General features: G+C 36.3%; 1 protein-coding gene across 3 annotated transcripts in view; it reads right to left on the reverse strand.

Moving 5' to 3' along the window:
- CTNNA3 (catenin alpha 3) overlaps window positions 1-18,086 on the reverse strand; it is a 1,978,275-nt gene that overhangs the window by 68,619 nt on the left and 1,891,570 nt on the right. For all 3 annotated transcript variants that reach the window (XM_055425631.2, XM_055425630.2, XM_088841920.1), the window contains one exon: window positions 9,635-9,769. In XM_055425631.2, the coding sequence (XP_055281606.2) occupies window positions 9,635-9,769 (135 nt within the window). The remainder of the gene's footprint in view (window positions 1-9,634; window positions 9,770-18,086) is intronic.

Raw genomic sequence — 18,086 nt, forward strand, 5'->3', positions numbered from 1 at the left:
TTCCTGCGCTTTTTCTCCCTGGCTTGCAGATGAACTCAGAATGAACTGAACATCAGGATGTTTGCATCCAGTTCTGTTCTTTTCCTTCAGCTGCACTTTGTCTAATGGGGAATTTGGCACCATCCTAGAGCTGTCAAATCCATCATGTGCACTTTCATGTCCTCTCTTCCCACCTCTTTGAAGTTCTGTGTTTCAGGTTGTTTAGCATGAAAGAGAAATAATAAATTCCCTCTCTTCTTCTCTAAGGATTGTTAACAATTAACAAGTTAATTTTTGTTTTTTTCCTAAATCAGAAATAGTTTTTTCCATTCAGTTTTATATTCTTCAAATATTTCCCTTTTTAATAATATCTAACTGTCTGACACACAGTAAGAACATGGAAATAATTATGAGAAGTAAATTTAACTATAAAGACTCTCACATCACATTTATATTTTTCTTTCTTTCCCCCACTCTATTTCTTTTCCTGTTGCCTCCTGTTAGCTTCTTATGTTAAAGGTGAGGTGAAAATTGTGTTCTGATTAGGCTTTCTAAAGAATATGGGATCATTAAATTATTATTTTTATAAATAATACTCTGTTCTAGTCAGTGTTTTCTACATCTTTCAGTTAAAAGCATTCTTTATCTCTTGACATCACAGCAAATATCCCAGCTGAGTATTCAAGACCACCTTCTGTCATTCTGGCACTGACCCCACTGGAATGTTGAAGAGCTTACTTTCAGTAGTGATGGAGAAAAGAACGTAAGCTAGATTCTGGTCCTGACTCTGTTGTTAGATACCATCATGCACTGAGACAAGTCATTAAAAGTTCTTGACCTATTTCATAGTTTGTAAAATTGATTTGAATTAGATAGTTATAACATGAATAGATTATTTCTAAGATTCCTTCAAGTGCTATTACATATATCTGGATGCATCTGGAATACACAAACCAAGAAAATCTAACCCATTCTGACATCAGCTCACCTAAACACCAAGAGAATTTCACCACGTTACTATAATGCAAGGGGAAAAGAAAAAGAGAAAACAACAATCCCATATCCTTCTAGTTTTTAAAATATATTCTTTAGGGAGTCTGAGATTGACAGGTATGTCTGACTCTTTGTGACCCCATTGACTGGAGCCCACCAGGCTCCTCTGTCCATGGGATTCTCCAGGAAAGAATATTGAAGTGGGTTGTCATGCCCTCCTCCAGGGGATCACCCCAACCCAGGGATCAAACCCATGCTTCCTGTGCATTGTAGGCAAATTCTTTATTGCTGAGCCATTGGAGAAGACCTTGACATGTAAAACTGGTATATTTAAGATAGATAACCAACAAGGACCTACTGTATAATACAGCGAATATGGCTCAATTCTGTAATAAACTAAATGGGAAAAGAATTTTAAAAATAGGTACATATATTTGTGTATATATATGATTGAAAATAAAATAATAATAATAATGATAAAAAACAACCTTTGAGTTACTGATGGTTGTGGTTTAGTCACTAAGATGTGTTCAACTCTTGCGACCCCCATGGACTGTAGCCTGCCAGGCTCCTCTGTCCATGGAATTCTCCAGGCAAGAATACTGGAGTGGGTTGCCATTTATTTCTCCAGGGGATCTTCCTGACCCAGGAACTGAATCCAGGTCTCCTGCATTGCAGACAGATTCTTTACTGACTGAGCTACGAGGGAAGCCCACCAATAGATTTAACTCTCAGGAAATTTGGGAGTTTGCAGTTTGTTTTTAATGCTAGATAGGCAAATGGAAATAACAGCCCTTAGGAAGCTTCCCCTTAGGTCTTAGACTTAGTGACTAAACCACCAAATCCATTGGCAGTGTCTTCTTCCTTCTCTTTACTTTTTTCTCCTTGCCTTTCTCCTTATACCTCTCTGCTTCTTCATTTCTTTTGTCTCTCCTCGTTCCACTTCATACATCTCCTAGTCTGTTTTTAAAATCTCTAACTCCTTCAGTTAGTTTCCTAAATCTTTTCATTTTTCCAATTTTCTTGATGACTACCAAAAACTGCAGTGGGTTCATAAAGCTCCTTAACTAATTCCCTTAATGTCTTAACATGGTAAGCACGTTAGCCTACTAAGTCATTCTGAATGTACTTCATTGCCAGGGTTCTATAGGCCCTAGTACTCTTTTGGTCAATAAATGTATTGTTGCTCTTCCCTACCATTCCTAGTTGAATGCACACTGTCCCTTGATTTCAGCTAAAGTTAAATTGCTATTGTTTGGCAAATTTTTCCATCTTGCTAACCTTTCCCCCCTGACTGATTAGTTTTATTATTTATCCAATTTTGAAAACTGTGTCTTTGTCACACCTGCCTCTGGGTAGAGAGCACAATTAAACACATTAAGGGAAATGCACAAAACATGGTAATTATGTAATTAATCAGTTCTAGGTAATATAACAAATTGCTAGCCTAGAAGCATAACACTTAGGGAAAGGGTAATTTTAAGTGAAAACCATTTTAATTATTAGACTTTTTCTTTTGAATTTTACATACATATATATATACACATATATATGTGTGCTGGATATGAAGGTATTTATTTCTTCATAGAAAGACTCCTTTCACAAAGTAAAACAGCTTCCCCACTTGGCACCATGCTTGAGGACACTAGAGAAACAACAGACGGAGAATTTATGGGAATGCCCTTAGGTAACCTAAGCACATTTTAATCTTCTTAGTGTTATATTTATAATGTATTCCTAATTAGTACATTAATAAGTCAAAGAGGCTATCGAAAATGATCTGCAACAGTACACTTAATTACATGGTTTCATTGTGTTTTGCCATCATTTTTTTTTCAATTAAGCTTTTATATACTCCCCTTTTCTTATGTGAGAGAGGATAGCCATAGGAAGGCCACACTGGCTTCATTTTCATGTGACTGAAGGATAAAATGAAGCTGTCAGTTTCCATAATCAACACAATGTCCTGAAGCTCAGCTCTGGCAGAAAAATGTCTAGCATACATCAGGTACTATATCTGATTACTACCTCAAACACTGCTGGAAAACCTAGTATAAGTTACCATCTTTTCTCTCTCACTGTATACTCAGTATTCAGTCCACTATGGCCTAAGTTTTGCTTTTGTCTTATTGCATCTGCTTTAAAAAAGAAAAGCTATCTTATAAATGTGAAAGCCAGTATGCACTTTAAGGTTCAGTTTACTTGAATTTTCTGTGTTCATAGACATTGACCACTGTATCATCAAGCATTGAAAATATTCATGGACTTTAAAGGAGAAATTATATTGAAAAGCAGGTAATTAGAAAACATACGAGTATTGTTGTGATTTTGGTTATCACACAGGGTATGGTATATAATTGGTAGTTGTCACCCAATATCTGTTCTCTTGGCATAGAAACAAAACTCTGATTTCGTTGGAGGAAGCAATGTGCCTAGATTAAAACACACAGAAACAAACAAATTTTACAATTTGCAGTGTCCTTTGCAGTTCAGTTCAGTTCAGTTGCTCAGTCGTGTCCGACTCTTTGCGACCCCATGAATCACAGCACGCCAGGCCTCCTTGTCCATCACCAACTCCTGGAGTTCACTCAAACTCATCTCCATCAAGTCGGTTACACATAGCCATATAACTAAAGTTTTGCCAATAATATGTAAGAGAAGGCATTTGGAAGAGACTTAAAAAAAAGATGTAAAGAATGTTTGCTTCTGTTTCTCTTCATTTTTACTGTCTGGAATATAATGCCATAGCTAGGGTTAGAGAAGGCATATTTTGATCCTGATAAAAATGAAAGCCAGAAGCCAAGTATAATAAAGTAGAAAGACATAAGTGCTCGATTCCCTGATGACTCTGTGAAATTAACATTTGGGACAGCCCATTCTGATTTTTTTTTTTTCTTTTTATGGAGATAGTAAAATCCCAAATCCTTTAAACTGCCACAACCAAATCTCTGTATCTGATACAGGCACACCAGAATCACATGGTGAGGAAAAACATTCTTTCTGGATCTTTGTCTCAGCTGTGTTTGGTCTTACTCTGCATACTTCCACTGGCTGATTTATCCTTCATACCTCTCTCCTCAGTTCCAGAACCATATGCCCAACTTCTCTTAGACTTTTCTCTTCTGATATCTCTTACTCACTTATGACTAAGTCACTTGTGACTAAAGACTGAATGAGCTGCCTTACCCTTCCTGGTCTGCTCTTTTTTCTATATATAGTTTTTGGCTAATGATGCCACTTTTAACTAAGAAAACTACCAAATCTTAAAAGATTGGGGATAAGTCTTAATTCTTCCTGCCTCATCCTTGATACTCAATAAATTACTGATTCTAATCATTTCTGCCTTAGAATTTTTTCTTGCAAGGAAAAAATTTTCTCAACTCTCACTAATATTGCCTTAATTCAAGTTCTCACTGTTAATGATCTTGAAGTATTTAAAAAAATCTGAATAATCTTCTATCTTTCAGTTCCTCATCTTTCCATCTATTACCACCCTATCAGAATAAAGATGTAGCATACACACACACACAAGCACACACACACAGAGGAATATTACTCATCAGTACAAAATAATGAAATTCTGTCATTTGCAAAAACATGAATGGACCAAGAAGGGTATTATGCTTAGTGAAATAAGTCAGATAGAGAAGGCAAATACTATATGCTATTACTTATGTGTAGAATCTTGAAAAAAAGAAAGAAAGAATAAATATAGCATAAAGAAATAGATTTATAGATATAAAGACCAAACTAGAGGTTACCACTGGGGAGAGTGAAGCGGGTAGGAGCAGGATGGGAGTAAGGTGTTAAGAGGTACAAACTACTGCATATAAAATTAATAAAATTCAAGAAGCTTCCCAGGGTAATAGAAATAAAAACAAAAATAAATGGGACCTAATCAAACGTACAAGATTTTGTACAGCAAAGGAAATGATAAAAAAGACAGCCTGTGGAATGGGAGAACATATTTGATAATGATGAAACCAAAATTGTTTAATTTACAAAATATACAAACAGCTCATACAACATAAAAACAAACAACCTAATCAAAAAATGGGCAGAAGGCCTAAAACACATTTCTCCAAAGAAGACACAAAGATGGACAGTAAGCACATGAAAAAATGTTCAATGTCACTAATTATTAGAGAAACGCAAGTCAAAACTACAAGGTACCACCTGACACTGATAGAATGACACTTCAGTTCAGTTCAGTTCAGTTCAGTCACTCAGTCGTGTCCGACTCTTTGCAACCCCATGAATCACAGCACGCCAGCCCTCCCTGTCTATCACCAACTCCCGGAGTTCACTCAAACTCATGTCCACAGAGTCGGTGATGCCATCCAGCCATCTCATTCTCTGTCGTCCCCTTCTCCTCCCGCCCCCAACCTTTCCCAGCATCAGAGTCTTTTCTGACACTTTATTAAGAAGTCTACAAACACCAATGCTGGATAAAAGGAAACCCTTCTACACTGTTGGTGAGAACAGAAACTGGTATAGTCACTATGGAAAACAGTCTGGCAGTTCTTCAGAAAACTAAAAACAGAAGTATCTTATGATCCAGTAATCCTATTCCTGGCCATATACCTGGAAAAAATTGAAACTCAGAGACACATGCACCCCCATGTTCATTGAAGCACTATTTCGTTGAGTCACTTAGTTGTACAGTGGAAATTAGTACAAAATTATAAATCAACTATGCTTCAGTTGAAAAAATGCAAGAATTATTGTGCAGCACAAGGAAATATACCCATTATTCTATAAAAACTTTAAATAGAGCATAATCTACAAGAATATTGAACCACTATGTTATACACCTGAAATGAATATAATATTGTAAATCAGCTATACTGTAATAGAAAATAAAAGGTTAGGGGTTATTTTTTTTTAAAGGTAGCTTCAAATAATACATGTGTTTGTTTACATCCATCTCAAACTTCAACTTTTTCAATTAACTCTCAATTGCCTACACAATAAAGTCAATAAAGTTAAAATGCTATTAGTAATCCTGAAACAGACTCAGTTTCTTTTAAAGCTCCTCTTCTATTTCCCATCCCTCATAAAATATGCCAACAGTACCAAGTACAATTGTTTCTAATCAGTTTAGATTGTTTGCTTTTTCCACATAAAACCTCATCTTTGCCTATTTCTATCCTTATATTCCATCTATCTACCTTACATCCTTTTCCTCTCCTTTCCTCATAAATATACAGTTGATTTATTTTTTGCCTGTTTCTTTTGGTTTTTACCTATTATTGAAGGACCAAATTAGAGTTGAACCACTTTTTGGAGCTGTCTCTTGCTCACTCACCACATCAGTCGAATTAATTATTCCTTCACCTCTTACCATGTGCCTTTGTGTATTTAACCATCAAATGGTGTGTTACATCTTTGTATATTTAGGTGTATCTCATATTCCCTGATAGCTCAGTTGGTAAAGAATCTGCCTGCAATGCAGGAGACCCCGGTTCAATTCCTGGGTCGGGAAGATCCACTGGAGAAGTGATAGTTTACTCTGACTCCAGTATTCTTGGGCTTCCCTTGTGGCTCAGCTGATAAAGAGTCCGCTTATAATTCCGGTAGACCTGGGTTCAATCCCTGGGTTGGCAAGAGCCCCTGAAGAAGAGAAAGGCTACCTACTCCAGTATACTGGCCTAGAGAATTCCATGGACTGTAGTCCATGGGGTCGCAAAGAGTCAGACACGACTGAGCAACTTTCACTTTCACTATGTACCTTAATTTTGCACATGTTTGATCATCTTGAAGGAGGCATGATATATTCATCTTTGCATCTTGGGATGTTCTCAGATTCTTGGTACTGAGAAGATGCTCAATTCATTGTTGGGGTTTTGGACAAACTACACTTTGGTGTCCTTAGAAATGAAATGTGCAACTTCAGGATAAATGCTTGAAATATACATAAGAATCATTAGAAAACAAATTTAATTAAATAGTCTATTATGAGAATGATTTCAAATTCTTTATGAACTTACCTTTTTTATCCTAAACTGTAATGCTCTAGATCCAGAATACACTGTGTATTCACTCCAGAAATGTATTCAATATACTCCAGTAATACACTTTTTAACAAAATATATTTGTTAAAAGTAATGTTTCATAACCTGATTTTGGAATGCAAACTTTGAAGGGTATAGTTTTGAATTCCAAATTTCTGTAATTTTTAATGGCTTTCCCTGCTTTAGAGTCATGCTTATTACTTTTCAAAAGACCTCAAAGAAAAACAATGACTTAGATTAGGACTGCTCAATTTAAAGAACAAAGAAGACAAGATGATAACTCAGGGTCACTGAGAAAATAAAGCAAATGGGCTTTGGCATACACAAATTAAAGGAATTTTAAAAGTTTTCCAGAGCCTACCTGCAAGCAGATGGCAGTAAAACGTAAAAAGGTGCATGACATGCTCCCTTTCTTCAGGTTTACTTTTTCTAATAGAAAATTTGGGGTGCAATGAAGACAAAATAGAATTGCATTTGCAATGATATTCCTCATTTTATATAATGACTCAGCTTTTAAATTGTAAATCATGATTCTAAATGACTCATGCCTAATCTATCTGTAAAATATACAAAGTTCATGAATTTGAATCACCATACCAAACAGGAAGGATACCAACTCAATTTGTACATCTGGAGGAAATTATATTTGGAGGAACAATTAATGGTAATACATTTTAACATAATGTATAAGCTGAACTTCTGTCAGCATTTTTTAAATCTTAGCTTTAGACAACATGAAGAAATATATATATAATTGGAAAATAAATTTCATATGTATTTAGACCTTGTGAATGATGGTGAGTGTATGAAATTGAGAAAAGTAAACAGAAGTTGGGCTTGGATATAAAATATATTTTTTACACATTTAAAGTACTATAATGTTAAGTGAGAAAATGAAGACTGAGTGCCTAGTAATCCAAAGATACATTTTTATGTGTATATATGTATACAAAGTTTGTATACATACATATATATAGTCATGCATGTATTCATAAACATACATTACTGTGTTGACAGACAGTGAGAAATGGCAACCCACTCAAGTATTCTTAACTGGAGAATCCCATGGACAGAGCAGCCTGGGGGACTATAGTCCATGGGGTCACAAAGAGTTGGATACGACTGAAGCAACTGAGCATGCAGACAGTGACTACTTAAAATGCATTTTCCTTTGAAGAGTGACAAAGTACCAATATAGCACAGGCTACGATGGTTGGTGTTACTGTTCTTGCAAAATCTGAATATCAAGGAAATTAATTTTTTATCTCTAATAATTACTTAGACATAATTTCCAAATTACTCACTTTTGATTTTGATCTTCAGTTTAGATTTAAGCATGTCCACCTGAACAGAGGCTGCATAGACATTTGAAGGTAAACTGCAGTTCTGGTATTCACTAATATAAACCTAATGAACTTTTTTTTCAAGTGGGACATTGTACTTGCACAATTTTAGTTCCTTGATCAGGTATTGAACCTGGGCCTTGGGCACTGAAAGCACAAAATCCTCACTGCTGGACACCAGAGAATTACCTTTGCTTTTGTTTTTGCAGCTATATTCTTTTTTTTTTTTTTTAATGTTAGTTTAGGAAATTACCTGGTGGTCCAGTGGCTAAGACTCCACACTCCCAGTGCAGGGGGTCTGGGTCTGATTCCTAGTCAAGGAACTAGATCCCACATGCCGCAGCTAAGAGTTTGCATGCCGCACCTAAAGATACCATCTGCTGCAACTAAGACCCGGCGCAGCTAACATTTATTTAAATGTTTTAAATAAACAATTAAAAACAAAATGTTAGCTCAATGGGGGAAAGTCCAAAGTCAGACTAGAGAGCTCCTAGCTGTACATATTTATATTTATGCTGTTATAATTTTTAAAAATCTGTCCTCATGAATTTAAGTTCCTAGAAGGTTTATGATGTTTTGCTTTAACTTAAATTTATCTCGGTCCACGTCCTTCTCAAAGTCACTGATAACTGAATCGAAAACAGAGATCAAATTTTATTTTATTACCATCCTCATTCTAAAAAAATGATCTACTGTTATTAAAAGATGAGTAGAAAAGGTAAACATTATTTTGACCGTGGTCATTTTAGAGCAGTTTGAAACTCAGTTTCACCAAATAATCTATGAAAGTTTCTCTAAATCTGTTTATGTTCTACCATACTCCAGTGTCACAATTACATATGGAGATAACAGTTTCAAGACCTGAATGTCTGTGATATAAAAATGAATGATGGGAAAATGAATATTACTTAACAGTGAGAAAGCAATTATTTCATGAATCTGCAATTTCACTGGCACTTATTATTTTATAAAAATTAAATGTTTCAATTCATAGTTGCATCTGTATACTTTCTGAAATCCGGATACCATGCTCTAAATTAACTTTCAGTCCTTACACAAGTGACTTCTAGAACCTGATTCATTCTAAAATCTTTGAAGTAAATAAAGAGAAGCTGTACTGACTTAACATTTCTTTAAGAAATCTGACATGATTTCTTGCTATTCCAGTTTCATGAATTTTTACATACTCCAGGTGAATTTCTTCTAACCTACATAACCCTATAAGAATTGGTGGCGTAAGGTGGGTTGTAGCTGCTATGTCAAGCATCTTCCACATGTGATGTGTAAGTGTGGCACAGTACTCACCGCTGACATGATAAGCTCTCCTCCCAGGTTCTGAATCTCAGCTTTAACTTGACTGCAGATCTTCAGCTGGTGAGAGTAGAACTTAATCTGTTCCAAGTAGGCCAACAAGTCCTGTTTGCACGATGGATCTGGGCACTAAATATGTATAAGAGATTAAGTGAAAATATCAAAACAAAGAATTAGATCAAAGTGAGTAAACACTGAGATTACAAGTACCTTTAAGGCACCAACTTTATTTTCATTGAGTCCCATTTCTTAGACCAAACCCATGTAGATTTTGATATGCTTTCCAGAGTTTATTCATGATCCAACCTTAATTGCTTCAGTATGCTGTCACTTCACTTTTGTCCGACTCTTTGTGACCCCATAGACTGTAGCCTGCCAGGCTCCCCTGCCCATGGAATTCTCCATGCAAGAATGCTGGAGTGGGTTGCCATGCCCTCCTCTACTTCAGCATAGATAGAAGAAATAGTACAGAAATTTCCAGACATGAAAAGGTACATAAAAATAATTGCCTTTAATTTATCATAACGCTAGAAGCTTTTAAAGTTCATTTTTAGGTAAATCTAAAGAAGTGTTTAAAATACAATGATTCCTTTCTTCTAAAGTTGCTATCAGAATATTCCTTGGGACTCATAGCTCTGCATTGTCTGTCTTGTGTAATTAATATTTATATGGGCATTAAAAAACATCTGTAACAGGACATATATTATGTCCTATTACTTTCAGAATTTAAAGGTCTAATGGTCTTAGACCAAAGAAATAATTGCTATAGTAGCTAACAGCTATGGATCAACTTGGAGACAAGAATAAGGCAGCATACATGTTTTAGAGATGTATTACTTTACCAAAAACAGTCTCCTACATTATGTTATCTTCTGTAAGGAATTTCCTGGAGTAGAGCTTAATCACAACATGATAAATATCTGTGGTCATTGTTTGATCTTTGTATTCTTTCTCCTACACAATTAGAACAGTATTTTTAAAAATCCCCAATAACTTAATTTCACTTTAAATATAATACATATTCATAAGGATATGGAAATATGAACAGTAATTTATATGCAAAGATATTCACTACAGCATTAGTTACAAGAGCAAAATTTGGAAATAAATGCCCTATAACAGTGAAAAGATTAAATTAGGATACATAGCTATATCATGTGATATTATATAGTCTCAAAAATAATATTTTCAAAGGAAAATGTTTTTGGAAAGTGTAAAAGCTTAGTATTTAAAATTTCACATGCCATATCAATCAAACTGTTTATAAACTGTTTATATGTTTGTGCTTAAAACAAAGTGGGAAATAAATATGTGAATGTGAAAATGGTAAATAAAAATGGTATCAGTATTTTTCACTTTCTTCATATTTACATATCTTAATATTTATATTCTTAAAATATATTGATGCTAGTCACTCAGTCATGTGAAACTCTTTGTGACATCATAGACTGTACCTTCCTCTGTCCATGGAATTCTCCAGGCAAGAATGAAAGTGAAAGTGAAGTCGCTCAGTTGTGTTCAACTCTTTGTGACCGTGTGGACTGTAGCCTACCAGGCTCCTCCATCCATGGGATTCTCCAGACAAGAGTACTGGACTGGGTTACCATTTCCTTCTCCAGGGGATCTTCCCAACCCAGGGATCGAACCCGGGTCTCCCGCATTGGAGGCAGATGCTTTAACCTCTGAGCCACCAGGGAAGCCCAGGCAAGAATACTGGAGTGTAATTCTTTGTCAGTTGTTTCATTTGCTATTTTCTCCCATTCTGAAGGCTGTCTTTTCATCTTGCTTATAGTTTCCTTTGCTGTGCAGAAGCTTTTAATTAGGTCCCATTTGTTTATTTTTGCTTTTATTTCCAATATTCTGGGAGGTGGGTCATGGAGGATCCTGCTGTGATTTATGTCAGAGAGTGTTTTGCCTATGTTCTCCTCTAGGAGTTTTATAGTTTCTGGTCTTACATTTAGATCTTTAATCCATCTTGAGTTTATTTTTGCGTATGGTGTTAGGAAGTGTTCTAGTTTCATTCTTTTACAAGTGGCTGACCAGTTTTCCAGAACCACTTGTTAAAGATACTGTCTTTTCTCCATTTTATATTCTTGCCTCCTTTGTCAAAGATAAGGTGTCCATAAGTACATGGATTTATCTCTGGGCTTTCTATTCTGTTCCATTGATCTATATTTCTGTCTTTATGCCAGTACCATACTGTCTTGATGACTGTGGCTTTGTAGTAGAGCCTGAAGTCCAGCAGGTTTGATTCCCCAAGTTCCATTCTTCTTTCTCAAGATTGCTTTGGCTATTCAAGGTTTTCTGTATTTCCATACAAATTGTGAGATTTGTTCTAGCTCTGTGAAAAATATCGTTGGTAGCTTGATAGGGATTGCATTGAATGTATAATATACAAACAGCTCCTTCAGCTCAATTCCAGAAAAATAAACGACCCAATCAAAAAATGGGCCAAAGAACTAAACAGACATTTCTCCAAAGAAGACATAAAGATAGCTAACAAACACATGAAAAAATGCTCAGCATCCCTCATAATCAGAGAAATGCAAATCAAAACCACAATGAGATACCATTTCACACCAGTCAGAATGGCTGCTATCCAAAAGTCTACATGCAATAAGTGCTGGAGAGGGTGTGGAGAGAAGGGAACCCTCTTACACTGTTCCTGGGAATGCAAACTAGTACAGCCGCTATGGAAAACAGTATGGAGATTCCTTAAAAAACTGGAACTAGAACTGCCATATGATCCAGCAATCGCACTCCTGGGCATACACACCGAGGAAACCAGAATTGAAAGAGACACATGTACTCCAGTGTTCATTGCAGCACTGTTTATAATAGCCACGACATGGAAGCAACCTAGATGTCCATCTGCAGACGAATGGATAAGAAAGCTTTGGTACATATACACAATGGAGTATTACTCAGCCATTAAAAAGAATGCATTTGAATCAGTTCTAATGAGGTGGATGAAACTGGAGCCTATTATACAGAGTGAAGTAAGCCAGAAAGAAAAACACCAATACAGTATACTAACTCATATATATGGAATTTAGAAAGATGGTAATGATAACCCTGTATACGAGACAGCAAAAGAGACACAGGTGTATAGAACCATCTTTTGGACTCTGTGGGAGAGGGAGAGGGTGGCATGATTTGGGAGAATGACACTGAAACACGTATATTATCATATGTGAAACAAATCACCAGTCCAGGTCCGACGCATGATACAGGATGCTTGGGGTTGGTGCACAGGGATGACCCAGAGGGAGGATAAGGGGATGAAGGAGGTGGGAGGGGGGTTCAGGAAGGGAAACTCATGTACACCCAGGGCAGATTCATGTCAATGTATGGCAAAACCAACCAATATAATATTGTAAAAAAATTTTTAAAAATAAAAATTAAAAAAAAAAAGAATACTGGAGTGGGTTTCCATTCCTTTCTTCAGGGAATTTTCCCAACCTAGGGATCGAACTCAGGTCTCCTGCACTTCAGGCAGATTCTTTACTGACTGAGCCACCAGGGAAGCCCTTAAACATATTACTTCTATAATAATAAAATGTTATTACTGAAATAGTTTTTAATCTAATAAGCAGAAATAAAAACTGAAAAGTAAAATGATAGACAAGACAACATTTCTGCTTTTGCATAGTAATTCATAAGCTAAAGTGTTACTGAAACATTTCTGAGAAATTTTATTCTCTTATATATTTGCTAAATAGACTAGCCTACATAGCTCCAAAATATGGTGACAAGATGAGAACATGTGATCTTTAAATAAAAGTTATTTGACAGGTAGAAAAGTTATAGGGCTTCCCTGGTGGCTCAGAGGTTAAAGCGTCTGCCTCCAATGTGGGAGACCCAGGTTCAATCCCTGGGTTGGGAAGATCCCCTGGAGAAGGAAATGGTAACCCACTCCAGGATTCATGCCTGGAAAATTCCATGGACAGAGGATACTGCTGGACTACAGTCCATGGGGTTGAAAAGAGTCAGACACGACTGAGCGACTAACACTTTCCTTTCACTTTCCCCAATTTCCAGATGAGAAATGAGAAAATCATAATAATTTTAGAAAGCATAATTTTCCCAGGATGGAGGAGTTTATGGTAGAGCCAGTATTTGAATCCATATTTACTTGCTTTCAAATCTATTTTATTTTCAGTCACAGAACTTAAGAGAATTTGGAGTGATTTTTTTTTCTTCGAATCATAGATTACTGTGGTTTACATGGTTCCAAGGAAAAAGAAGTTTTATGGTAACACTATGTCTATTTTGAAGTAAAGATTACTTATATTTTTATTAAATTAAAAGATTAACTATCTAGAATTACCTATAACAATGACAGGCAAGACAATTTATTTTTTTTTTACCATGACAGGAAGTTGATCTTTATTAGGTGCTTCATCTGTGTGAATGGCACAGGCACTGTGCCATGTCCTTTACATGTATAACATAGTATTCATAGTACCATTTCACTTAGATCTAATTATTGTCATATTGTCATTTGCAAGACAGACTGTATGACTTGTGTAAAAAATTGAATTGAGTTTTCTCTGTTTCATTCACTACACAATGATACCTTCTATACGGAATCCACTCAAAACATTGTTTTGCCTATCCTGAGTAATAAAGGCTCTTATCTATTCTTTGTTCTTATGGATGGATTCAATAATAATCTTTGACACATACAGTGTTTTATTGGTCACATATTATTCCAGGTTCTTTATCTATATTAGCTCTCACACAACTTCATTATCTCCATTACCAAAGAAGAGAAGTGAGGCATAGAGAAGTTAAGTCACTTGCCCAATTAATAAATGACGAAGCTGGTATCCAAACTCACACGATCTGGCTTCATTCCATACTTGTAAGGTCTCCAAACAATATTAGTCTTCCTGACAGTTTTATCTTATATCAGTTCAGTTCAGTTCAGTTCAGTCGCTCAGTCGTGTCCGACTCTCCGCGACCCCATGAATCACAGCACGCCAGGCCTCCCTGTCCATCACCAACTCCCGGAGTTCATTCAAACTCATGTCCACAGAGTTGGTGATGCCATCTAGCCATCTCATTCTCTGTCGTCCCCTTCTCCTCCCGCCTCCAACCTTTCCCAGCATCAGAGTCTTTTCCAGTGAGTCAACTCGTCACATGAGGGGGCCAAAGTATTGCAGTTTCAGCTTTAGCATCAGTCCTTCCAATGAACACCCAGGATTGATCTCCTTTAGAATGGACTGGTTGGATCTTCTTGCAGTCCAAGGGACTCTCAAGAGTCTTCTCCAACACCACAGTTCAAAAGCATCAATTCTTCGGCGATCAGCTTTCTTCACAGTCCAACTCTCACATCCATACATGACCACGGGAAAAACCACAGCCTTGACTAAACAGACCTTTGTTGGCAAAGTAATATCTCTGCTTTTTAATATACTATCAAGGTTTATCTTATAGAGTAAATACTAAATTGTCACTCTGGTTTGTAAATTGGTTTCTAAAACTGACACTTTTACCTGTATATTGTAAAAAGGATTATTGTGAATTTGTTCCTTAAAGACAAATGCTATATAATTTCTGCCCTGGAGAAGGAAATGACAACCCACTCCAGTATTCTTGACTGAAGAATTCCACAGACAGAGGAGCCTGGCCAGGCTACAGTCCATGGGGTCGCCAAGAGTAGGACATGACTGCGACTCTCATTCACTCACTCATGTAACTTCTGATAAAACCAAACTTGCAAATTAATAGTTAGATTCTTAACTGATAAACAATGAAGCAATCACCCAAGCTTAAGAAAAATCTACAGTCTCTCTTGAGAGACTTTCAAAGCCATGCTAGCAGAGTAATTCTGTTAAGGAAATAATGAGGCAACTGAGGAGAAAATATAAACTTTTGAAATTAAAAGTTACTTGACTCTGATTTACTCTTCATTCCCAGAATTGATGAGAATCTTGGTTACACCTAAAGATGGTAGTCAGTTTTATAATTAAAGTATTAAAAAAATGTAAATTCCATACTATAAAATTTGTTAAAAGTCTTCTTTTCTATTGACATTTTCAAAGTCTTTATGAGTCAGTTTTAGTAGCCAAGAAGCAGAATCGGGAGAATGAATCATCTCTACTTTAAGAGCCTGTTGTTTTACTATTTGCCCGACCTCCATTATTAAAATCAAATTATGTTTTCCCCAGATTTTATATATTTGCATAAAACTAATTGCAAAAGTTTGGGACCTAGATGTGTAGAACATTCTTACACTTCAGTTTAAAAAAAAATTTTTTTTTTCATAAAAATACTTGGAATACTGCTAGAGATTTTCAGGCAAACTGAGTTGAATTGAGTTCAGTTCAGTTCAGTTCAGTCGCTCAGTCATGTCTGACTCTTTGCGACCCCATGAATCACAGCAAGCCAGGCCGCCCTGTCCATCACCAACTCCCAGAGTTCACTCAAACTCGTGTCCATTGAGTTGGTGACGCCATCCAGCCATCTCATTCTCTGCCATCCCTGTCTCCTCCCACCCCCAATCCCTCCCAGCATCAGACTCTTTTCCAGTGAGTCAACTCTTCACATGAGGTGGCCAAAGTATTGGAGCTTCAGCTTTAGCATCAGTCCTTCCAATGAACACCCAGGATTGATCTCCTCTAGAATGGACTGGCTGGATCTCCTTGTAGTCCAAGGGACTCTCAAGAGTCTTCTCCAACACCACAGTTCAAAAGCATCAATTCTTCGGTGATCAGCTTTCTTCACAGTCCAACTCTCACATCTATACATGACCACTGGAAAAACCATAGCCTTGACTATACGGACCTTGTTCATACACTTTGGTTATTATTTCCCAGTTTATTAAGATAGGTGATGTTAACTAGGACATCTGGTTTGTGTTTCAATGCATGGATTTTTTGTTTAAATTAAGTTTTATAACCACCAGGATACTCACTACAGACAAGCAGATGACATGTCAGTTTAAGTGGTTTTGTCACATTAAACTGGCTTTCACTCTTCTAGTTAAGATGTTTTATACCAATACAGAATATATCATTTAGTAACAAGAGGAAAAGTGAAGAATATTTATTACCTTTCAGTTTCAATTTTAAGGATGAATTAGCAAAATGAATACTTTTAAAGACCTTTATTCCATAAGTTTAGCTTTTTTATTTTTTGCCCATGATAGAGTATAAACTTTATTTAAGACATATTTAAAATGATTTTTTAAATTACAGACAATAGTTTAAATTCTGCTAGCTGGCAAAGTTTGTTAAGGGAAACATTAGGTGTCACTGTGAATTTCTAGAATAGAAATTTTAAGCAATTAGTGATAGCAGAAGCACTTTGTGTCCATGACCTTTCTCTTTTCCCAGGGCTCATTACTCCACCTATACTCCAGCCCAGAGGCTGTCTCATTTTACCTCCCTCAGAGTCACAGATCATCAGTGATCCCATCTTTTTCTGTACTTTTAATGTCTTCTTCTATCCTTGAATCTGTCAACATAAAGTCCCTCGAAACAAAATCCCTCCCTCAACCCTGTAATTCCATATTTCTCTCCTCATGCACTTTTTTTTTTTTTTTAATTTTCAATGCCGCCTCTGTGGATGTCTTGAATTTCCATTCTTAGGCATCTTTTCACTTTCAGACTCTACTTGGATAATAGTATATGCTACTCTGCCTTCACCTATCACTTATAAAATAAACATGATTAAATCTCTATCATCCAGCCCTGTCCTCAGAAAATCCATGTACATATTGTATTTACCCAGCCCATTTCATGGTCTTATCGACATTTCACTCTCAACACATATAGCCCTCAACTATCTCATACTCCATGTTGCTACCTTTTTTCCTATTCTATTAACTATCTAAATTAAGAGTGCTTCCTCCATCTCGCTCATCTATTGAATTTGGTCAGTCATTAATTTGAGATGATTCTACATCCAGAAATCTCAGTATACATGGAACATTTCTCTTCTTCATTACACCTGTCATTGCTGCTCTTTAGTAAACTAAGGTTTCTAAAACACAGAAGTGAAGGGTATGGTAAAACAAACAAATAAACAAACAAGCTAAAAACAAACAGTGGAACACTTTAGGATGTGCTGGAGGACAACGCTATATTGTCTAGATTGGGGGTGCTGACTTATGAGACTTTTTTTGGGGAAATTATAGTTTGGCATTTTTCTATGCATAAATGTTGTTTTATCAGAATTTATATATACTGGTTAGATTTTGTCATATATCCTTTTCCAATAGTCATGTATGGATCTGAGAGTTGGACTATAAAGAAAGCTGAGTGCTAAAGAATTGATGCTTTTGAACTGTGGTGTTGGAGAAGACTTTTGAGAGACCCTTAGACTGCAAGGAGATCCAACCAGTCCATCCTAAAGGAGATCAGGCCTGGGTGTTCATTGGAAGGACTGATGTTGAAGCTGAAACTCTAATACTTTGGGCACCTGATGAGAAGAGTTG

Source organism: Moschus berezovskii, chromosome 12 (assembly GCF_049115385.1).
Source record: "Moschus berezovskii isolate FMDL1 chromosome 12, NW_MosBer_1.0, whole genome shotgun sequence".
Classification (NCBI taxonomy): Eukaryota; Metazoa; Chordata; class Mammalia; order Artiodactyla; family Moschidae; genus Moschus; species Moschus berezovskii.